The sequence below is a fragment of the Tachyglossus aculeatus genome, chromosome 17 (assembly GCF_015852505.1).
Source record: "Tachyglossus aculeatus isolate mTacAcu1 chromosome 17, mTacAcu1.pri, whole genome shotgun sequence".
Classification (NCBI taxonomy): Eukaryota; Metazoa; Chordata; class Mammalia; order Monotremata; family Tachyglossidae; genus Tachyglossus; species Tachyglossus aculeatus.
Genome location: NC_052082.1, coordinates 47,287,459 through 47,309,779, shown reverse-complemented (window position 1 = coordinate 47,309,779; position 22,321 = coordinate 47,287,459). Strand labels below are relative to the sequence as shown.

At 49.8% G+C, this 22,321-nt stretch overlaps 1 protein-coding gene across 11 annotated transcripts in view; it reads left to right on the top strand.

Annotated features, from left to right (window-relative positions):
- Positions 1-22,321, top strand: part of MSI2 (musashi RNA binding protein 2) — a 335,448-nt gene that overhangs the window by 211,430 nt on the left and 101,697 nt on the right. For all 11 annotated transcript variants that reach the window (XM_038759053.1, XM_038759052.1, XM_038759056.1 and 8 more), the window contains exon 7: positions 1,111-1,159. In XM_038759053.1, coding sequence (XP_038614981.1) covers positions 1,111-1,159 — 49 coding nt within the window. The remainder of the gene's footprint in view (positions 1-1,110; positions 1,160-22,321) is intronic.

The following is a 22,321-nucleotide window of genomic DNA, read 5'->3' as shown; positions in this document are numbered from 1 at the left end:
GCACTCAGTGAGTACAGTTGACTGTCTGACCTTTGATCCTCAGGCGCTGCCTGCCCCCTCCCATCCCAGGCTACCTTCCAAATCCCCCAGCGTTCTGAGTGAGATGCATGCCAGGCCCAAGCCAGTGTGTTTCCATAACCCTGAAGTTCACCGCTGGCACCAAACTCACCAGCCTGCCGTCCCCCGGCGAGGGTTCAAGCCATAAAATGAATGGAACCAGTGGTGTTTCCTGGTCGCTCTATGTAAATGTCCACCGGCCCTGTTATGAAGGCAAGCGCCAATCGCCTCGGCTGGCTCAAGGTCGAAGCAAAGTTGTCTCCCAAGCGGAGGGAACAGAACCAGAACCCAGGTCCCAGCAAGGCATTGTGCATAGAGAAGCAGCATGTCTCAGTGGAAAGAGCCCAGGCTTGGGAGTCGGAGGTCATGGGTTCTAATGCCGACTCTGCCACTTGTCAGCTGTGTGACCTTGGGCAAGTCACGTAACTTCTTTGTTAAGTGCCTCAGTTACCTCATCTGTAAAATGGGGATTAAGACTGTGAGCCCCATGTGGGACAACCTTATTACCTTATATTGCCCCCAGCTCTTAGAACAGTGCTTGGCGCATAGTAAGCACTTAACAAATACCATTATTATTATTATCTGCCAGAGGGATTCAGGGCTTGCCTGAACCTGTCCCTTCCAGCTGGGGTGCGCTTCACAGATGGGCCTCTGCTGAGTAGTTTGATATTAAGTAGTTTATCCTCTTCCTTTTCATCCTCTAGTGTGTGGCCCAGTGGAAAGAGCGGGGACTGAGAGTCAGAAGACCTGGGTTCCAATCCCGATTCCGCTACTTGCCTGCTGTGTGACTCTGGAAAAGTCACTTAACACTTCTTTGCCTCAGTTTTCCCGTCTGTAAAATGGAGGTTCAATTCCTGTTCTCCCTCCCCTTTAGACTCTGAGTTCCGTGTGGGATAGGGCATGTATCTGAACTGATCTGATTGTCCTGTATCAACCCCAGTGCTTAGCATTGCCCTTGTCACATAGTAAGCACCTAACAAAGGTCATAATTATGATTATTCTGTTTTGGAGAAGGAATCTAAAGCAGAGCCTGTCATGTGTTCTGTTCTGCAGGTAGAGGATGCTATGCTGATGTTCGACAAGACTACTAACCGGCACAGAGGTAAGAGGCCGCTCGGGTGACATTCACTCTGTTTCTGAAAGATTAAAAAAAAAAAACTCCCCCTTCCTCCCCACCTCCTCCCTGAAATGTCCCGTCAGCCCACAAGAAAATCCAGAGCAAAAGAAACTGTTCTCGAATGAAGGGGCATGGACCTGGCTGTTCTCCAGGGTGGTATGGGCACAGGTTAAAGAAACCGTTTTGTCAAGTTGGTCTCGTTGGGGCGTGGCCCTGGCTCTGGGGGCATGCCCACATTGTCTCTCACTGTCACTAAACGGCGGGGTCAGGAGGGTCCGGAAACCCAAAGGCCTGGGGGATCAACTAGGCCATCCTCCTGCCTCCAGGTCTTGCGATCCACTGCCTGGTAACCGTCAGAGAGGTCTCTTTCGTGTTTAACGTAAAACCCTCCTGATGCAGTGCCCAGTCCCTGTTGGAATGCCCTCAGGAGAAGCAGGCCACCCATTCCCTGACCTGGGCATGGTCCCTGGGGGTCAGGAAAGTAGTACCTGGGTTGGAGGAAAAGTCCCATAGACTGCAGCCTGAGCTCGAGCGACCCACTGCCCCTCATCTAGGGTCTTAGGTTTAGTGTGGCCAGGGCTGAGCCCTGGTGGTCACTCTCCAGGGCCGGTGAGTGGCAGTGCAGTTGGAAGCAGGGAGGGCTAAGAAGCCCCCCAAACTGATGAGCCTGCCTCTGGGCCATGGGCCCAACTCTCCTGGACTTTGAGCATTCACCCGGCAAAAGACGGCTATGGCCCGGGCCCTTAGCCAGCCCAGAAGGGGCCTACTAGCCAGGTTTCCAGAAGCCTGATGCAAGCAGTACAGTTGGCCTCGGCCCTCAGATTGAGGGTATGGTACTTTCACCAGGACACCGTAGGGTCCCCTCCTGCCCAAAGGAGTGGGCTTTGGAGTTGCTCAGGGTTTGTAGACGTTGGACTCGGGGGGTGAATTCCTTGGTCAGAAACTGCCGGTCTGTTTTTTGTTTCAAGCGGGAAGTCCTCTCATGTCAAGAGTTGAGGATTGTTGTTGTGGTAGTAATAGTATGCAAAGAGCACGGGCTTGGGAATCAGAGGTCATGGTTTCTAATCCTGGCTCCGCCACTTGTCAGCTGTGTAACTTTGGGCAAGTCACTTCACTTCTCTGTGCCTCAGTTACCTCATCTGTAAAATGGGGATTAAGACTGTGAGCCCCGCGCGGGACAACCTGATTACTTCTTATGTCCCCCAATGCTTAGAGCAGTGCTTGGCACATTGTAAGCGCTTAACAAATGCCATCCTTATTATTATTAGTAGTAGTAATAGTAATGATAGTAGTAGTGGCATTGGGATATAGGAAGCTCTTACTGGTACTCAGCACTGTACTTAGTGATGGGGAAAAATTCACAGGTGAAAAGTGGACACAGTCTCTGGCCCTCAGGGGGCTTACAATCTCAGAATAAAGAAGGCGAGCGAGGACATTCAGTTAGACACATAAAGAAGGATGAAGCAATAAGAACATAAAAGCTAAGGGCAATACACTAAGTGGGCACTCAATAAATGCTGCTTCTGCTGCTACTACTAGCCACCACCATCATCACTACTACTGCTACTGCTTCTTTCTGCTCCCAGGGCCTAGCCTACCAAGTGACTGTGCCCCAAGACTGAGGTAGTTTCAACCTGATGGGGAATGGGGCCACTTGCTTTACTCAAGAGAAAACTGGTGGAGGTGTTTTGCAAAGTCAGAGGCTGTGATCCCAGAAGGGTTTCAGTTAACGGGGAAAAGTTTCCATGGCAAGTGGATCTTCGCTGTTCCGATAAAATCTTCAGTGTTAGGTGACGATCTCGGGGAGAAGTGAAGGGGGTTGCAGGAGAGAGATGGTGTCCAGGATGGTGCACTCGAAAGCTTGGTTTTGTAAGGGAGCGTGCGGCCCAGGAAACCAGGGGGCTGGCCCGTCTGATGTATGTTGGCGAGGTGTAGGGGGGCAGAGGAGGGGAAGACTCAGTGCCCGCCGTTGCTGGCTTCCTAGCCAGGGGTCTCATCTCTGACTGGGCCAACTGGCCCCAGATCCTACACCAAGGTGAAAGAACCAGATCTGCCATAAGGGAAACAGTGATTAGAGTCTGAGCTCCTGCGTTGTGCACAATTCCTCCCCAAGCAGCAGGTAGTAGTAGCTCTGGAGCGGGGGCCGGCAAGCCTTTTTGCACAGGAATAATAATAATTATTTTATTTGTTAGGCGCTTACCATGTGCCAAGCACTGTTCTAAGCACTGGAGTAGATACAGGGTAAACAGGGTGGACACAGTCCCTGTCCCATATGGGGCTCTCCGCATCTATAAATATGATTGATTGAAAGAATGAATGAATCCCTGTTTTACAGATGAAGTAACTGAGGCACAGAGAAGTGAAGTGACTGGCCCAAGGCCACACAGCAGACAAGTTGCTGATACGGGATTAGGACCCGTGACCTTCTGACTCCCAATGCCTGTGCTTTATGTGCTACTCCATGATGCAGGAGAGCCAAATGGCACAAAACCCGAAGAGCCAATCCTACAATTGACACACACATATTGTTGTAGCCAACTTCTTTGTAAGAATCGAGCGGTTTTCAGCTCCTCAACTCCCCCTCTCCCCGCCTCCTGCTTGCAAGGCATATGTTGCCCACCCGCTGCGTAGTGGCTTTGTAGCCATCGGGGAGTGGTGGGGATTGGGCACCTTCTGAGGGCAGGGCTCCGGTCTGAGGGCTGGGAGCTTCACTGCAGTTCCTGATCTGATTTGAGCGACTATAAGGTCCCTGCATTGGAGGGTCTTGTGTTCTAACAGTGGAGCAGTTCATGCCTGGCCCAGTTCAGGGGCTTAATATCAGGGGTGAACACAAAGGGCAGCCCTCATGAGGGTCTGTCCCAGCATCTCCTCCTTCGGGAGCAGGGTGCGGGGGGGGATCAGTGGCTCAGTGGAAGCAGCGTGGCTCAGTGGAAAGAGCCCGGGCTTTGGAGTCAGAGGTCATGGGTCCAAATCTCGGCTCCGCCACTTGTCAGCTGTGTGACTTTGGGAACTTCTCTGGGCCTCAGTTACCTCATCTGTAAAATGGAGATTAAGACTTTGAGCCCCCCCGTGGGACAACCTGATCACCTTGTAACCTCCCTGGCACTTAGAACAGTGCTGTGCACATAGTAAGCGCTTAATAAATACCATTATTATTATTATTATTGTTATTATTATTATCCTGGTAACAGAGGGGGAGAAGGCAGGGAATGGACTTTGCCCTAGAGAAGGGAGGATGGTGTGGATCTGATTGAACCCCAGCTTGTATGACAGCAGGGTTGGGGGTAATAGTGCCCCTGCCAATACCAGACTGGTCTGCCTTCAAGGATCTCCCAGGAGTCAGTGTTCCCTAAGGGGGAGCCTGCAGGCCTGCCAGAGTGTAAGCCCCTGAGGGCAGGCCACCACTTCCTATACTCTGATCGTATGCCCCCCAGATCCCTATACTATAATGGTGGAGCTTGTTAAGCATTTACTCTGTGCCCAAGCACTGTGTTAAATTCTGGGGCAGATATAATACATGCAGATCTGGCCGGGCTGAAGGCCCTCCAAGGAGCTCCTAGGCTAAGGACTCTACTGGGGAGACTCCCCATTCATGCCTCCAGGAGGGGCTGGCTGAAGGGGGCATCTGGGAGAAGTTCACATCCCCAGGGAATTGCCCGGAAACACTGGATTCCTGGCTCCTCAGGCTTCGCCTGCCTTGAAAGCTGCAGTCGTCGGTGTAAAATATGAGTTGTTCACACAATCACGCTGATAAAGGCAGAAATAACGCAGCAAGCAAGATATCACCTGAGCTCTGACTAAAGATAATGCCTTTTTAAGGAGAGGAACAGACTTTTATATCCCAAGTGCTTGCCAGACACTCACTTTTGAAATTGACCTCCGAAGTCAAAAGTGACAGTTTTATGCACTGTATATAAAAATGATTAAGATTCGCCCAGCAATTATTTGTTTACGGCTGAATGGTTCAAGTGAAAAGGGGGACTAGAGAGGCCTGGTTTCTTTTACGCCCTCCCCCTCCAGCTCTTTACAAACACCCGCTCAGAGACAAGTAGCCGTGTCCCGGTCACGCACCTGGGACAGACCTGGCAATGTTTGCCAGCAATCAAAGTCAAGAACACTACATTCTATATAACTCGTATAAGTGGTCACAGAGGGTGGAGGAGCTTTTTGTTGTTTATGGACAGTTGCGCCAGGGACTGGGCAGTGGGTGGGTTGCGGTGATTAGGTCTAGGGGGGCTGGGGGAGAAAAGGAGGGCGAGGGGAGGGGGAGGAAGGACAGTACGTGAAAGATCTTGCAAACTGCTTCTTGGTTCTCCTGCTCTATGGGTACGCCCAGTTGTAGGACGTGAGGGTTGCCTTCTTGTGACACCCGCACCCCCTCTTCCCCCATGCTCCCCGAAGACGGCAGATGGGTACTGAGGGCCCACCCATCCAGAAGCCAGGAGCACAGATTGCCTCGTCGAAGTTGGGCCCCCCCACGGCCCCTCACCCCAGAATTAATGGCCCGATTCCCATCCTGGGGGTGGGGACTGTTTCTAAACCTAAAGGAGACGAGAAGCAAGAGTGCAGTCATAACTGGGATAGCTGTTAAGCACTTATTTTGTGCCAAGATGGTGTTGAGCGCTGGGCTAGATAATGGATAAAGAGATCAGACACAGTCCCGGTCCCATACAGGGGGTGCACAGACTCGGGGGGACAGTCCCCATTTTACAGATGAGGTAGCCGAGGCACAGAGCAGTTAATTTGCCATCAGTTACATAGCAGGCAAGTGGCGGAGGCAGGATCCGAACCCAGGCTGTGCTGTTTCTCTGAGCCTCTTTTGGAAAAAGGCTTGTCAAAGCACTCGGTGTGGCATGTGTATGTGTGGGTGAGCATGTGTGCCTTCTATCTCTGGGACCTGACTGACCAGGCCCGGCTCCAGGGTTCAGATCTTGACAAGACATTTTGTCCTTGGATCAGCAGTTGGGGCCTCCTTGGGAGCCAGAGAGCAGAACCGCCCAGCGGGGAAGGAAGCCAAAGCAGCGGTGGTCGGGCCCCCTTCTCCCCCCAGCGCCAGGGCCAGGAAGACCCTCAGCTCTGTCTTTGTCGGGCCTCCTCCTCAGACCCCTCTGAGTATTTCACCTCTCCGTTAACTAAATACCATTCCCTAACCTACTTGGGAAATTGGTGCAAACCTGACCCAGCCAGCTGCCAATTAAAAGGGCAAGGTTGAAGGGGAATGCCAATTGAAAAACATTTGATGAGGACATTAAGGATGCTCATAGCGATCTGGACGTTTGTGGCATCAATTCCAGACCCAGCGGTGACACTGAGGGAAGCAGAAGAGGGAAGCCTTCTCCGGGCCTGGATGGTAGCTGGCTAAATTCGGGAAGTGCCGATTTAAGCAACAACACCTGGAGACAGAATCGCGTGTGGATGCAACCCTCCCCTCCCCTCCCTTTTGAGAAAGGAGAAGGCAGAGCATTGAACTCACTAGTAGCCGGGGGAGGGAAGAAAACCTTTCAAAGAGAAGAATTTGGAACTCTTTGGGGGGTGCTGGGTCTTCTTTCCCAGCAATGTTTATCTTAAGCGTATTCCCTTTGAACTGGAAGCCCAGCACCAGATGGGTGATGAGCTAATAAGGCTTTATTCCTCGCTCACTGCTGAGCCCAGAGCAAACAGAAAAGGCAAGGACCTGAGAGATCAGAAACTTCAGTCAATCAGAAAAGGTTTTATGTAGGAGAGCGACAATGCATTTGTTGTTCAGCTCCACCCCGTGGCTCCTCTCAACCAGAGCGGGAGGCCTGGCCCGAAGGAAGGAACATGGAGGGTTAGGAGGCTGGTTGGGCTTCCTTCTCATTTCTTGGCTGGCGACAATCAGCAGCCCAGAGCGTCTGACCCGTGGGAGGTTGGGAATCGGGCCCCACGGGGCCGGGGAGATAGGGAGGCGGGTGGGGATGGGAGGAGGGCTCTTGGGAGCCCAGTCCTCTCCACAGCTCCATTCAGGGGGACCCAATCTGAGGAAATAGAAAGAGCTCCTGAGAAATCCCGGGGAGAGTAGGGATTGTACTGTCTTGTGCTCTTCTTGTTGTCCACACAGTAATCGTTTAATAAATGCAATTGACTGATTGATTGATAAGGAAGGAACAAGCTGTGTGAGTTGGAAAAGCAGGAGCCTCTTAACTTTGATCCACCACAAGCCTCTTCAGAGTGGCTGGAGAGTCCATTTGGATCCACACCAGCCCACTGGGATCTTTTATATTAAAATGGCATTTGTTAAGCCCTTATTAGGTGCCAGGTACTGTACTAAGTGCTGGGCTAATGAGGTTGGGCCCGGTCCATGTCCCACATGGGGCTCACAGACTTAATCCTCATTTTACAGATGAGGAAACTGAGGCCCAAAGAAGTGAAGTGACTTATCCAAGTTTGCATAGCAGACAGATTTTCACAGAATCAGCGTGGCTCAGTGGAAAGAGCCCGGGCTTTGGAATCAGAGGTCGTGGGTTCAAATCCCGGCTCCCCCACTTGTCAGCTGTGTGACTTGGGGCAAGTCACGTAACTTCTCTGCCCCTCAGTTACCTCATCTGTAAAATGGGGATTAAGACTGTGAGCCCCCTGTGGGACAACCTGATCACCTTGTAACCTCCCCAGCGCTTAGAACAGTGCTTTGCACATAGTAAGCGCTTAATAAATGCTATTATTATTATTGTCTTCCTGCTAGCTCGGTGGGGCTGATCGGGGGTAAAGGAATGCTCAAACCAGAGGCCTGGCCACGGGCTGGGAAAAGACCTTTACTAGAGATGGCCCATAGGGCTTCCCTAAACATCCATTGGGAATGCAGCGAAGCAGAATGGCCTAGTGGATGGAACACAGGCCTGGGAGCCAGAGGACCTGGGTTCTTATCCTGGTTCTGCCACATGTCTGCTGTGTGACCTTAGGCAAGTAACTTCACTTCTCTGTGCCTCTGTCATCTGTAAAACGAGGATAAAGGCTGTGATCCTCATGTGGGACATGGACTAAATCCAACCTGCTTGCTCCTTATCTGCCCCAGAGCTTAGAACAGTGCCTGGTACATATTAAGTGCTTAATAAATGCCATATTAAAAAAACAAACCAAAATACAGTGTAGAAAGCTGACAGCCCCTTCCTCCACAAGGCAGAGTGATGAAAAAGTGAATAATGCCTGGACAGGTGTTCCCCGGCCCCGGCGTATCAGTGTGTTTGAGTGGTGGAGCAGGAGAAACAAATACCGCACTTATTATCATTATTAGGAGTGAGTTCTGGCTACCGGGTTGAGATGGGGGTAAGGAGTCTGTCAGGTAAAGTGAAGTATTTGCACAGGTCATAGACTTCCTCGCCCTAAAGGGAAAACCGCACCGACCACGTTGGGTCTGGCAAGCTCGCTCTACATGCTTGTACCAGGTACACACTGCATCCCCAGCCTTTCTCCATCCCCCTTCCTGGCCCTGGGCCCGGCGGCCTCCTGGTGTGGCTTCGGCTTCAGCCTTCTTCCCAGCCCGGCGGGCGGTGTCACTGCTGTCCCTTTAGTTCTCGATCCTGGTTCCTCTGGAAACGGCTGGGGATTCTGGAGATCAATCAATCATTCGTGTTTATTGAGCGCTTACTGTGTGCAGAGCACCACACTAATGGGCGAGAACAGTATAACAGAGTTGGTACACACACTCCCTGCCCACAAGCAGTTTACAGTCTATGGGGACCTGAAAGACCCTGGGGACAGATGATAGAGGAGAAAAGTCTATTATATTAATAAAATAATAATCACCGAGATTTCTTTGGAGTTTAGGGGCAAAACATTGGTTTGATGCTTGAGAGGCAGCATGGGTTGGTGGAAAGAGCCTGGACCTGAGAGTCAGAGGCCCTGGGTTCAAATCCCGGCTGTGCCTATTGTCAGCTGTGTGACTTTGGGCAAGTCACTTTACTTCTCTGGGCCTCAGTTACCTCATCTGTAAAATGGGGATGAAGACTGTGAGCCCTCGGTGGGAAAACCTGATCACCTTGTAACCTCCCCAGCGCTTAGAACAGTGCTTTGCACATAGTATGCACTTCATAAATGCCATTATTATTATTATTAATAAATCCCAGTTTGCCACTGTCTGTTGTGTGACCTTGGGCAAGTCACTTAACTCCTCAGTGCCTCAGTAACCTCATCTGTATAACTGGGATTAAGACTGGGACCCCTGTGTGGGACAGGGACTGCATCCTTCCTGATGATCTTGTAGCTACCTCAGCATTTAGTACAATACCTGGCACATAGTAAGTGGTTAGCAAATGCCATTTAAAAAACAAAATGTGACATCAAGCTTTTCCTCTCCCTCGGCCCACCAAACAAGGGACTACTGGGAGGTTGGATTGCGTATTGAAAAATTGAAACAATACTTTGTTATTTGTAAATTATCTTGTGTCCATCTCCCCACCTAGAACAAAAACTTGTGTCTTCTAACCCTGTTGTCCTCTCTTAAAAGCTTAGTATAGCGCTCTGCATCCAGTAGGCACTCAAAAAATAGCCTTCATTGAGTTACCCCAGAACAGTTTTTGAGGAAGCTTTTGTGGTCTGGAGCGGGTTCTCATCCCCAAAAGAGCAAAGCAGAGTTGATGGGGGCAACCCCTGGAGACCCCGGTCCCGGTGGACACATTGGTAATTAATAACGTGTTGGGCTGATATATGTCAATGACCGGGTGCTGAGGGAGGGGTAAGAGTGACCAAATTCTGGAACAGCGGTCCTCTCTCCAACCTGCAAAGCCCTTCCTCAACTCTCTCCTCCCATTTTCCTCCCTGGAAAACGATGGAATCCTTCCCAATCCCTATTTCAGCACCTTGAGCGAGCCTGGCCTTTGCAGAAAACCTGCAAGGCCCGTCACTCCGACTCCCAATTTCTGATCCCCAAAGTGGAGCCGATTTGCCGATGATTCATGGCCCTACTCTTCCCATCCTCTGGAGTTGACATCATCTTTTTTGTCCGGCAGCAGTAGCTCTGCTGTGTGCAGCTCTCACCTCGCTTTCCCTTACAGTCCTACGCTTATGGATTCATACTAGACCCAGGGAGCAGATTGGAAATATCTCTTATTCCAAGGCCATCAATATGCCACGGAGCTGTCGCAGCTGCACAGTAAACCAGGCAAGAGACTGCCTTAAAATTAATTTCCCCCCATTACTCTTCCCCAGAAGGAGGCTGGGTGTCTCTGATGGCTATGTTAATAGTTGGAAAACTTGGGAGGAGAATCCTCGTCCGGCCTCTGACTCATGCTGCTCCGTCCAGTCTCGGCTTTCATGCCTGGGGTGGGGACTCGGGGGAGACCCGTGGACTTAGAAGAACAGGCATCCCTCCTGGAGGAGGGGGTGATATGCTTTTGGGGGCCAGGAGGCATAAGATAGTGGTAGCCACAGCCCTGGGGTCTCTGATCAAAGCCGTGATGGGATTATCTTTTATCTACCCCAGCTCTCTGTGCAGTGCTTGTCATATAGTGTGTGCTTACACACTGTCAGTATTGATCATTATTATCAAAGCCAATTTGATCATGCTTGCCACTGATCCGGAGCGTAAGAACTCCCCTCACTGCCCACCTTTGTTCTCACCCAGGCTCTCCTCTAGACAAGCAAGTGACTTTCCTCAGGCGGGGCATTTATTGAGCGCTTCCCGTGTGCAGAGCACAGTACTAGGCGCTTGGGGGAGTACAGTACAGCAGACGTGTCTCTTGCCCACAAGGAGTTTATTGTCTACAAGGGGAGACGGACATTTAAATGAATTTCAGATATGTACCTAAATGTTGGGCTGAGAGTCGCGTGGATGTCAAGTTTTTAAAGGGTACAGATCCAAGTGCATAGATGACACAGAAGGGAGAGGGAATTGAGGAATGAGGGCTTGGTTGGGGAGGGCCTCTTGGAGGAGATGTGTAATTTATTTATATTAAGGTCTGTCTCCCCCTTTCTAGGCTGTAGACTAATTGTGGGCAGGCAGTGTATCTGTTTATTGTTGTATTGTACTCTCCCAATGCTTAGGACAGTGCTGTACACACAGTAAGTGCTCAATAAATACAATTGAACAAATGAATGTACTTTTAATGCGGCTTTGAAGGTTAAATAATGTTCTCCAGCAAGAGAGACCCCCAGTGACTGCCTGGTATGTTTTGTAGTGGGGTCTTTTAATTCCATTTCCTATCCCTTCCCTCCCTTCCATCCCATTTTATGGATGACCAGCTCTTTTAATGAGTAATAATGATAGTAATAATTGTGGTATTTGGTCAGCGCTTACTTTATGCCCAGCATTGCACAAAGCACTGGGGTAAAAATGACACAATAGATCAAACATAGTCCCTGTGCCATTTGGGGCTCCCAGTCTGAGAGCGAAGAAATATATGTATTTCATCCCCATTTTACAAGTGAGGAAACAGGTCCAGATTCCCAGGCCTGGGCGCCCTTCTGTGGAAATGCCCTCGCCTGTGTCCGGGCAACCACAAACCCACAAATTTGAATACGTGGGAAAAATCAGTCAATAGTCAATATTGAGTGGTGATTGGGTGCAGAGAACTGTTCTAAGTGATTGCAAGAGTTCAGTAGAATAAGGGGACATGATCCCTGCCGTCAAAAACCTTCCAATCTCACGAAGGAGGCAGACACTAAAATGAATTACAGGTAGGGAGAACCAACAGAGTTTAAAGATGCTCCTTTAGACGGTAAACTCATTGTCAGCAGGGAACGTGTCTACCAGCTCTGTTGTACTGTACTCTCCCAAGTGCTTAGTACAGTGATCTGCACCCAAATATATGCCACTGATTGATTGATTAAAGATCTTTCCATAAGTTCCATGACTTTGTATGTGAGGGCTTAAATGCATAGGAGATGCAGTAGGTGAAAGGTTAGTCAAGGAAGACCTCCTGGCCAGATCAGTCGTATTCACTGAGTGCTTACTGTGTGCAAAGCACCATACTAAAAGCTTGGGAGAGTTGATAGATGTCATTTTAATTCAGCTGTAACGGGCTTCCTGGCATTAAACTGGTTGAACGGCAGCCCTAACCTTGGAATTCGAGCACCTGCTCCCTGCCGAGAACCCGGCCGTTGATATGGGTGGATGGATCTAATTGGCCACCACTTTACTATTCGTGTCCATTTGTGGTAAGAAAAAACAAATGATTTGAGCAAGCAAGGATTTTAATTGTCTGCCCCCACCCCCACCCCATGAAGGTCAGTAAGGGGCTCAAGAGGGAGGGGTTTAGAGCACGCCCCATTGCCAAGAATGACCCTTACAGGCCCAGCATTGATCGGAATGAAAGACTGAAGTCGATGCCATTTAGATCAGTCAGAGCTGCTCCCTTGCCGCCCCTGCCCAGGTTGGGAGCAGCCCTAGCCCCCGGTCTCCTGCCTAAACGGCACATACCTGTTCTGTGACCTTTGGCGAGTGTATTAACTTCTCGGCATCTCAGTTTCCTCATCTGTAAAATAGGGATCAAATACCTGTCCTCCCTCTTAAGACTGTGAGCCCTGGGCATGGCAAGGACGGTGGCTAAATTTCTTGGGATTGTTTCAGCCCCAATACTTGGCACAGATTCAGTACTTAACCAGTACCACAGCCACCGCATCCCTCCCAGGGATGGTGGAGCCTTTGTGAGACCCCCTTCTTTCCTTGCCCTCTGGAAGTGAGTTCTCTGCTGTCTTCCCCCCTTCCCCTTCTAGACTGTGAGCCCACTGTTGGGTAGGGACCGTCTCTATATGTTGCCAACTTGTACTTCCCAACCGCTTAGTACAGTGCTGTGCACACAGTAAGTGCTCAATAAATACGATTGATTGATTGATTGATTCCCCTGCTGGAACCAAATCCAGATTCCCCACAATGTTCTGCCCCTAGGTCCTCATCATCGGGCTGAGAAAGGAAACAAATACTCTGTGTTAGTCTCCAGGTCTTTGAAGCAACCAATCAGTGGTATTTATTGAGCAATTACTGCAGTCAGAGCACTGTACTAACAGCTTGGGAGAGTACGATACTGCTGTATTGTACAGTCAGTAGACATGTTCCCTGCCCACAAGGGGCTTACAGTCTTGAGGAAACAGTGCCCAGCACTTAGTACAGTGCTTGTCACATAGAAAGCCTTTAATAAACACTATCATTATTATCATTCTCCCCCTGCTCTGGGTGCTCACAGTGGCCCCTAGATCCCTTTTAGTCCCCCCCCAGTCCCATGCCCTGTGGCCTCACCTTCCAGAATCACTCGGCTTGGCATCTCGGGATTTCTTTTAATTAAGTTGATTGATTTGCCCTGGAAAAAGATTTCCTGATTCAGCTGGTGTATTTGTGTGTAAACTGCTCTGAAAACACCTGGCAATTTTTCCTGAGTGACAATAAGGAAGCAGAGTTTGAAAATTATGGTTTAATTTACAAATTCCCCCCTCTGCTGCTTTCTCCCTCTCCCTCTCTGTTTTTGCTTTCTTTAGTAAACGGGAAAGACTCATAAAGGAGCATTGTATTGTGCCTACAGACCACTACCTGTTTTACAACATAAATGTGAACATTAACAATACCTAATAATCTCCCTTTATGTATTTCAGAAAAGCTCGGGCTTCTAATGGACCATTGAATTGTTGGTAGCAAAATGGAAAACATTCTAATTGCATGTTATGTTTTTATTTATTGTGGATTTCTGTGAATTCCCAGAGCAGCTTGTTGAGAGTATAGGGCACGTTATAAAAAAAAAAATTAGAATGAACAGTGTCATGAAGATTTTTTTTTAATTGAAAAGCTTTTTTGCAGTGTGTGTGTATGTGTGTGTTTGTGTGCACAGGGTTATGCAGGTATGTGAGGTGGGGGGAGTGTAACATTTCACTAGGAAATAGTCATCTACTCTTCTGTACTCTCCAAGCACTTAGTACACAGTGAGCACTCAATACCATTGATTATAGAAATGAACTGTAGAAGAGTGCCCTTTTTTCTTTTTTTTTTTTCCTAATATTTGAACGTGGTAGAATTAACAGGTTGTCTGAGGTTCAAGCGTCTGATCTGTTTTGAGATGAATTTCGTAACTGCCCAGAAAAATGAGAATGTGGCGGTTTGGTTTATTTTTGGTTGGCGGGTGGTTTCAGAACGCGGCCCGGTGAGGAAGCGACGTCAGCCCGGTGCTCGGCTTCGTGAGCGGCTGGAACGGCGGGTGGAGGAAGCCGGGGGGACACGAAACCCAAGCAAGATAGGCGAGCGAAGCCAGGCTGTCTGGGCCGGAGAAGCAGCAGCTGTGAAGGGAAAAACAGGAGGAGCAGCTGTGGTTTAGACCATTAGTCATTCTACAAAGAAATGGATTTGATAAATAATAAAACAGTGATATTAACAACAGATGCTTGCAGGTCAGATGACTCGGATAAGCCCCCTATAAGCTTATGTAATGGTTTGATGACATATTGCCTCCTTTTTTTTTCACTGTTTTTAATTTAACCTGCCGTCAAGGAGGGGAACAGGGCAGGGGAGATGCTCACGGGATTCTCAGCGAGCAAGCTGACAATATTATCCGAGAAACTCAGAAAACCCGAGGACGATCGTTCCGTTTAATTTGGACCCCACCCATTCCCTTCACAGACATGGACTCGCTCTGTTTTCCCTGCTCCGCTTTTCGTTTTTGATAACTGTTTTGATTGGTAAAATACCTTGCCCGGCTCAGCATTTCCTTTATGATGATTTACTCCGCCGATCTTATCCCTCACCTTAAATCCTTGATAAGAGCATTTTAAAAATGAAATTGCTACCTGACACTGGCATAAACGCCTGGCCATCTGCCAGGGGGAGACTAGGGAGGTGGGAGAGAGAAGGCGGCTGAGTTTGATGCCAAAGAAACTTGAAGCCTGAAGTCAGAGTAGCGATCCTAGTAGTAGAAATGGGATTTATTGAGCACCTAGTGAACACTATACTGAGTGTTTACCATAGAGACACAAGGTGTCTGAATTGTGGCAGCCTCCACGCTTAGCTCAGTGCACGACACAGTAAGCACCCAACAGATTTCACAGTTGGTGCTATTGTTACAAGATATTAAAGATTATTACAAATTTCTTGCCCTCACGGAGAAGCAGCATGGTGTGAGAAGTAGCATTGCCTAGTGGATAGAGTGCAGGCCCAGGAGACTGAAGGACCTGGGTTCTAATCCTGGCTCTGCCAACTCATCTACTGTGTGACCTTGGGCAAGTCAGTTTACTTTTCTGAATCTCGGTTTCCTCATCTGTAAAATGGAGATTAAGACAGTGAGTCCCATTTGGGACATGGACTATGTCCAGACTGCTGAGCTTATATCTACCCCAGCACTTAGTACAGCACCTGGCACATAGTAGGCACTTAATAAATACCATAAAAAAAGAACTTGCCCTCTTATAGGGGTGACGAACGTCGACCAAGACCCAGGTTGTGGAATCAGAATTTGAACATTCAGTCAAAGGTACATGAGTACCTCAAGTTAGGTCTGTGTTGACTCTCCCCCTGACCCTCTAGAGGTTGGGGTTAGTTTTGTTTGGTGGGGTGTGGGTGGCTTGAAATTGGACATTGACCAGATTGCCTCTCTGCTCTGAATGTCTCCCCCTACTCTCCTGCTACCTCACTGCCCCCCCCAATCAAGAGAAGGTATTATGATACTTGTTAAGTGCTTTACAGTGCCAAACACTGTACTAAACACTGGGGTAGATACAAGAGAATCGATTGAAAATAAGAGAATCAGGTTGGATTTAGTCCCCTGTCCCACATGGGGCTCACAATCAAAATAGGAGGAAACTAAGGCACAGAGAAGTTGTGACATGCCCAGTGTCATCCAGCAGACAAGTGGCAGAGCCAGGATTAGAACCCAAGTCCTCGGACTTGCAAGCCCATGCTCTTTTTCCCCTAGGCCTTGCTGCTTCCCTCTGGGCGCATCTCATTTACAGTTATCAGCTCCTCTTTGGCAGGGACCCGTGTCTAGCAGCTGAAGTGTGTCATTCTCTCCCAAGCGCTTAGTACAGTGCTCTTCACACAGGAAGTGCTCCGTCAGTACCACTGATTGATCGATCAACTGATTGATTTTTCTGGGCTCCTGCCCCATGCTTCCCCCGGCACTGAGCCACCCCATCTCCACAGCAGGCCAGGGCAGGGCCCAGGCATCAGTAAGGTGGCTGTGAACAGTTAAGCTGCTTCTGTAATTTAAACAGTATTTTGGATGACTGTGCTCTGCCTGGCATTCATCATTTATCGGCGGAAGGCATCGGCAGTGGAAACATCAGTAAATAGAACTGTCTGAAATAGCAGGCCATTTTTATTTTAATACAGTGGATTTAATGAACTCTTGTCTTTATAATTCATTCTTGCTGGCGAGCTTGGGCACTTTCCCTCCCTGTAATGGGGCTAGTTAACTGATCTCTGCCCCGGCCGGGGGAGTTTTATCGTGGCCGCACAACTTCCCCCCACACGTTATGGGAACAGGTTCGCAAAGGGCGTAGGGTGGGGGAATGGGAGAAATGACTGACTTTCCCACGCCCCGGGCCCCCTCCACAACCAGCGGCAACATTAACCATTTTGGAGCCCGTGTTAGACTGTTTGTGGAGACCTGGTATTTGTTGTCCTTGATTTGTGGAGGGAGAGGCATTTTGGTGCCGGTCCTAGACGATCTGCCGGGTGCCGGGGCCTCGGCAGGCAGGAGAGCGTATCCTGCAACTCTGTTGTACCGTACTCTCCCAAGCACTTAGTACAGTGCTCTGCACACAACAGGCACTCAGTATCATCGATGATGATGACTACATCTTGAATACCGTCCTCTAGACCGTAAGCTCACTGTGGGCAGGGAATGTGTCTGTTTATTGTTATAGTGTACTCTCTCAATGGCATAGAACAGTGCTCTGCACACAGTAAGCACTCAATAAATACGATTGACAGGCTGATAACAGTGGCTGTCAAGAGACTCAGTAGGTGATTGCATCCAATTTGGCACATACCTCACGAAAATGTAATCCGCCATCAAAACGACTATATTGGGATCTGCCTTGCCTGTTCTGAGTCGGGCTCGGACACGATCAGATAGGGTTCGGTGGTGACGAATAAAGAAACATTACTTTCTGAACATCCTCTTCTGGTACCAGTCACTTCTCAACAGCCTTTCAATCAAAATGCTAATAGCCAAGGCAACAAGGGAGTGAGGTTATTGTACTACTAATTGGTTGGTTGGAGGGTGGAGCTGGGTAAGGGATGCTGAAGAGAGAACACGCAAGTATGATTCCCCTTAATTACAGTGACATTAATAAAAACGAGCAAATGATTCAGTGAAGATTTCCCGGGTAATTGCTTCAAGATGTGGTGCTGGTTGAAAGGGAGATGGTAGGGCAGTCCCCTGAAATGGCAAGGGGCCTGGGGAGATTTGGCATCAGAGTTCGCACCCAGAAGGCTCAGGTGAGGAATCTCCCACTTGGTGCCCACTGACCTCACCTAGCCAAAGGAACTCGGCCCGAAGCGTGCCTCTTATTCCATCTCTGCACACAGTAAGCGCCCAATAAGTACAATTGAATGAATGACTGAGTGAATGATGCCCAGGGTTTCGAAACACTCATCCCCGGCCCGATGTTTGGTTTCAGTGCAAAATTCCATGGGGAAACTGAGTCATTCCCAGGCCTTCAGCTTCAGGTGGGCACTCCCCAACAATAGAGGGGCCGGGCGAGTCTTGTGGGTTGTACCGGAGGCAAGCCAGTTCCATAGGGGAGGCGGACGGAAGCAGCCGAATGAGGTGAGCTCCAGGCCTGCCCCCCACCCTCCCCGTCCCCCACCCATCGGCTTCTTTCGGTTCCCCGCCTGCAGCTTGTCATCAGTGTCCTGGAATTCGTTTGTAAATATCCCTTCATTTCCCTTTCCAGGCAAATCCGGGATGGGGACGGGTGGGTAGGAGGCAGGTTCAGGGAATAGAAGTTCCTCCGAGGTGGGCGTTTCTCTACTGAATTCTTTGGTGAAGGAAAGCAAAAAGCACATTTTGCTATTGGAGTAGGGGGCTTAATTGGGGTGGGGAGGCAGTGCTGGGCCTTCTTTTCAATTTGTCAAGCTTTCTTGTGGAGATCTGCCAGAGAAGAAAGGGTAATTAATAGGCTTGAAGTCATTTCCTATGTGTCAGTATTTCTGCCTCGCTTCCAAGGGATAATGTTCACCGGCTCCCGGCCTCGAGGGAGCCTTCCGTCTTATTAACTTGTCGAGGAGAAACAGTGAGTGGGGACAGCTTGGGCCAGTGGGCGACAGGAAATAAAGATTTGTGGTGGAGCGAGCTGTAAACACCGGGGCTGAATGAGGGAGAAAAACCTTGGGGGGTAAGGGGTGCACTGGTGTGGAGGGACAGGCAACAAGCTACCCTAGTGTCTAGCGAATTACTTGATCGGTCAGTACTGTCACCTCATCAGTCCAGCTAGGGATCGGCATTGGGGCTTTTTGAGCGGGAGACAGGCGGGCCAGTGGCATTTCTCTGGGCCTGCTTCCCACGGGCCCAACCTCACGACCCAATCAGGATTCCTCAACCGGCAGAATAATAATAATAATAATTTTTGTATTTGTTAGGCGTTTACTATATGCCAGGCACCGTACTAAGCACTGGGGTGGATACAAGCAAATCCGGGGCTTCATGTGGGCAGGGAACGTGTCTACTAATGCTGTTTTATTGTACTCTCCCAAGTGCTTTGTACAGTGATCTGCGCACAATAAGTACCATTGATTGACTGATTAATTGAATGTGCTTCCCCCCTACTTAAACTGTGGGTCCCATGTGGGGAAGAGACTATGTCCAACCTGATTAACTGGTATTTATTCCAGCGTGTAGAACAGTGCTTGACGCATAGTAAGCACTTAACAAATATCATAATATCACAATAATTGAGTGATGGATTGCTTGAGGGCAGGTGAAACTGGGCTCCCAGCAGGTTGCCACATTCTCAAGGGCAAAATCAGTCCACTTTTAGGCAAGGGGAAATTGTACTGTCAAGAAGCAGGTGGATTCACTTTTTTCACAAACGTGGAACTAAAATCATGAAATGTAGTCTCAATCCCTATTTTATAGCTGAGGTAACTGAGGCCTAGAGAAGTGAAGTGACTTGCCTAAGGTCACCCAGCAGACAAGTGGCAGAGGCCGGATTAGAACCCATGACCTTCTGACTCCCAGGCTGAACCCTCCATGCCCCCTGGCAGAGAGAGCCGGTTTAATGGTGGGAAACGGCCCAGAGATTTCACTCCATCCGCCCCCACCTCGGGCTCACGGTCCCAGGCAGACTGGCCAGCTGGCCCTGCTGTTGGAGGTGGGGCCGGACTCCTGCCGCGGGGGATCCCCACCCTGAACTCGGCGTCTGGGCTTCTCGGGCCACCGCGTGTCCTTCACGCCTTCGTGCTCGGGAGAGTGGCAGCAGGGGCGCAGCTGTGCGGGCTGCCGGCAGAGTCATTTTAGCTTTCGACTTCATTTCTCACTTGGGCTGTCACCGGGCAGAGAGGAGCGGATGCTGGCTCTGGGACGTCTGGGAGACAGTGCATCGCTTCCATAACTTCGATCTTTAATGGTGGGACTGGGCTGGCCGAATTTCGTGAATGCGGCCTTTGCCATAATTCGCGCTTTGGTGCTTCAGGAGGCTTTGCTTGAATGGGAAGAGCAAAGCGTCTCCATCTTTGGTGGCCATTCCGTCTTTAGGGGACTGGAAAAAGAAAAAGACAGCTAGCATATAAATCAATCAATGGTATTTATTGAGCGCTCAGTGTGTGCAGAGCACCATACCAAGCACCTTGGAGAGTACAGTATAGCAGAGTTGACACGTTCTCCGCCCACAAAGAGCTTACCCCATGGCCGTTGCCCCACCCAGCATGCACGCGAGCACATACAAGCACACATCCTCCTTTCCCTTTTCCCCATCCAGTGTGATTTCAGGGTCAATTAGAAGAAACTCCAGTAGGGTTTCAGGTTGATGCAGCATAGACAGATCTGGAAATGGCATCCACGGGGCTAACGTGTGTGTGTGTGTGTGCATGCATGTATGTGTGCACATGTAAACACATATGTACTGAAGTGCCCTGAGGCAGGAGGCTGCAGCTGTAAGCAATATACCATACAGCATTTGAAACCAAACAGCCACGTGCAACTCAGACCAGACTCGATCCAGGCCTGACCTTCAAGATAGGCTCACCCTCAGATCACCTCAGGGCAGCCCCTCCCAGGTTTTTTGTTTTGTGTCTTTCCTTTTTTCCCCACTCTTGTTCTCCTCTGTGGCAAAACTGCTTGAGAAGAAAAAGTTGAGTTAATCAAGAAAACCTGATGTAAATATTGTCAGCTTCAGCCCCACGCAAGCTGTTCTTCCCAGCCGGTTCTTTTTATTGTTTTAAAATAGCCAGGTTTGGAGGTGTGGGTCATGGGGAAGGAACACGATGTCTTTTTGCTTAGCTAGTGTGGATTTTTTTTTTCTTTTCCTTTTCAACTGACCTCTTTTTACCTTACCTTGCATACAATTCGTTGGAGCCAGTCTGTAAATGGGAGCTTTCCTTGTACTCCCTGGACTGATGACTTTGGAATCAGGATGAAAACCGAGGGGGACCGGTTTGGGGGGAGGCAGGAAGTTATGGGGCACCAAGCAGGGGGAGCAAGACCTTTCTGTTTTCATTAAAACATTACCCCGGTGAGGTGAGTAAAGTGAGCAAGAAACAGATCCACAGAGAGTGGCTCTTGGCAGGGCGCATTTTGCCTCTTGGCAGGTATGAAGTAATGATGTTTAATGAGTATCCACTCAGGGGCAGCACGAAGTGGGAAGCACTTAGGGGTCACAACAGAAGCCTGAGACACGGCCCCCGCCCACAAGGAGCTTACCCTTTGATGGGTACGGTGAAGGGTACGGTGGGATCGATCTCTCCACCCAGTGGAAGTTTTCTGAAATCAGTTAACCAGATGATGGGAGAGAGCTGTCGGTAGAGTTAATGAAAATTTCTTCTTCGTATTGAGACACAAAGGATGACCTTGCACATGTGGTTTTCAGTTTCACTGTCCGTTGGCGTACCGCAGACAAAATAAGATTTTGCGTCCTCTGACAGCGCATCGGTTACTTCCCAAGTTACGTGATGGATGACCTAGTCTAGTAATAGGTGAAGTCGGGTTATTTCAGATGCTGGTGGCGGGGATGGCAGTGGAGGTGCCGAGAGCAATGTATTTGAGAGAATAATAAAGTTGTGTGATTGGGGAGGGGAAATTTAGCATCTCAGGATTTTCCTGTCTTGGATCCGGCCACGGCCCAAATCCTTCTAGCTAATCGCCAGCCGATTAGTTGAGAGGCAGGCCCGGGTAACGTCGGCCTTGAGGATCAGATTATCTGCAGAGTCTTTTGGTTTCTGCCTTGCTGGCGGGTGGGCTGGCAGGGACAGAGCGTGGGGTGAGGAGATGGGGGTTAAGCGGAGCGGGGAGGGGGAAGGAGCCATTTTATCAGAAGCCAGGGCTGAACAAATGACAGGGATTGAGTTGAGGAGCCGAGGCCCCCTCGCCGGGGGCCCTTTTTTCAATGTATTTCTCCAGCCGTACCACCTCGATGCCAGCTCCTCCCCTCCTCTCCTGGATGACTCAGTCAGCGCAGGTGTTGAGGTTAATAGGAAGGCAGTTCCCAGTTGGCCATTTGCTTGAGAGGCTCCTGACTGGGCTCCAGAGGTGGAAAGCGGGGAGATTTAAAGAAGCCACACACACACTGGGCCACCAATTGCGGGGCCCCTGTTTGGGAGAGAGGGGAGTGGGGGAAGGCCAGCCTCTGTGTACCATTGATTTCCTCAGCCCCCAGTCACTCTGAGGCAGATAGCAAAGTGCTTACCTATCCTAGTCTCTTCCTCCAGATCTGTCACAGCCACTCCAGTCTGTGACATCAAGTGCTCCTGGTAGCCAAATCGAACCACCCAGTTAAACCCTCCAGGCTCAGAGTCAGGCGGCAACAGGTTTTAGAGCGAATGGTATGACACCCCTTCTCCCCATGCTCTGTGGATCTCCTCCCAAGGTTCCGTGCGATGTCACGGAATGCCGAACAGCAGAGTTTCATCCTCACTTCCCTTAACTTGGGTAACCTCATGGTCACAGCACACCTCTGGGTTGGCCCCGGAGGAGGCCGGGCCCTTGGAGTCCCATCCGCGGCCTCCCTGGCTTGGGGTTAACAGAGATCTGGGGCCGTGACTTTGGTTTGGCTCCCCGGATG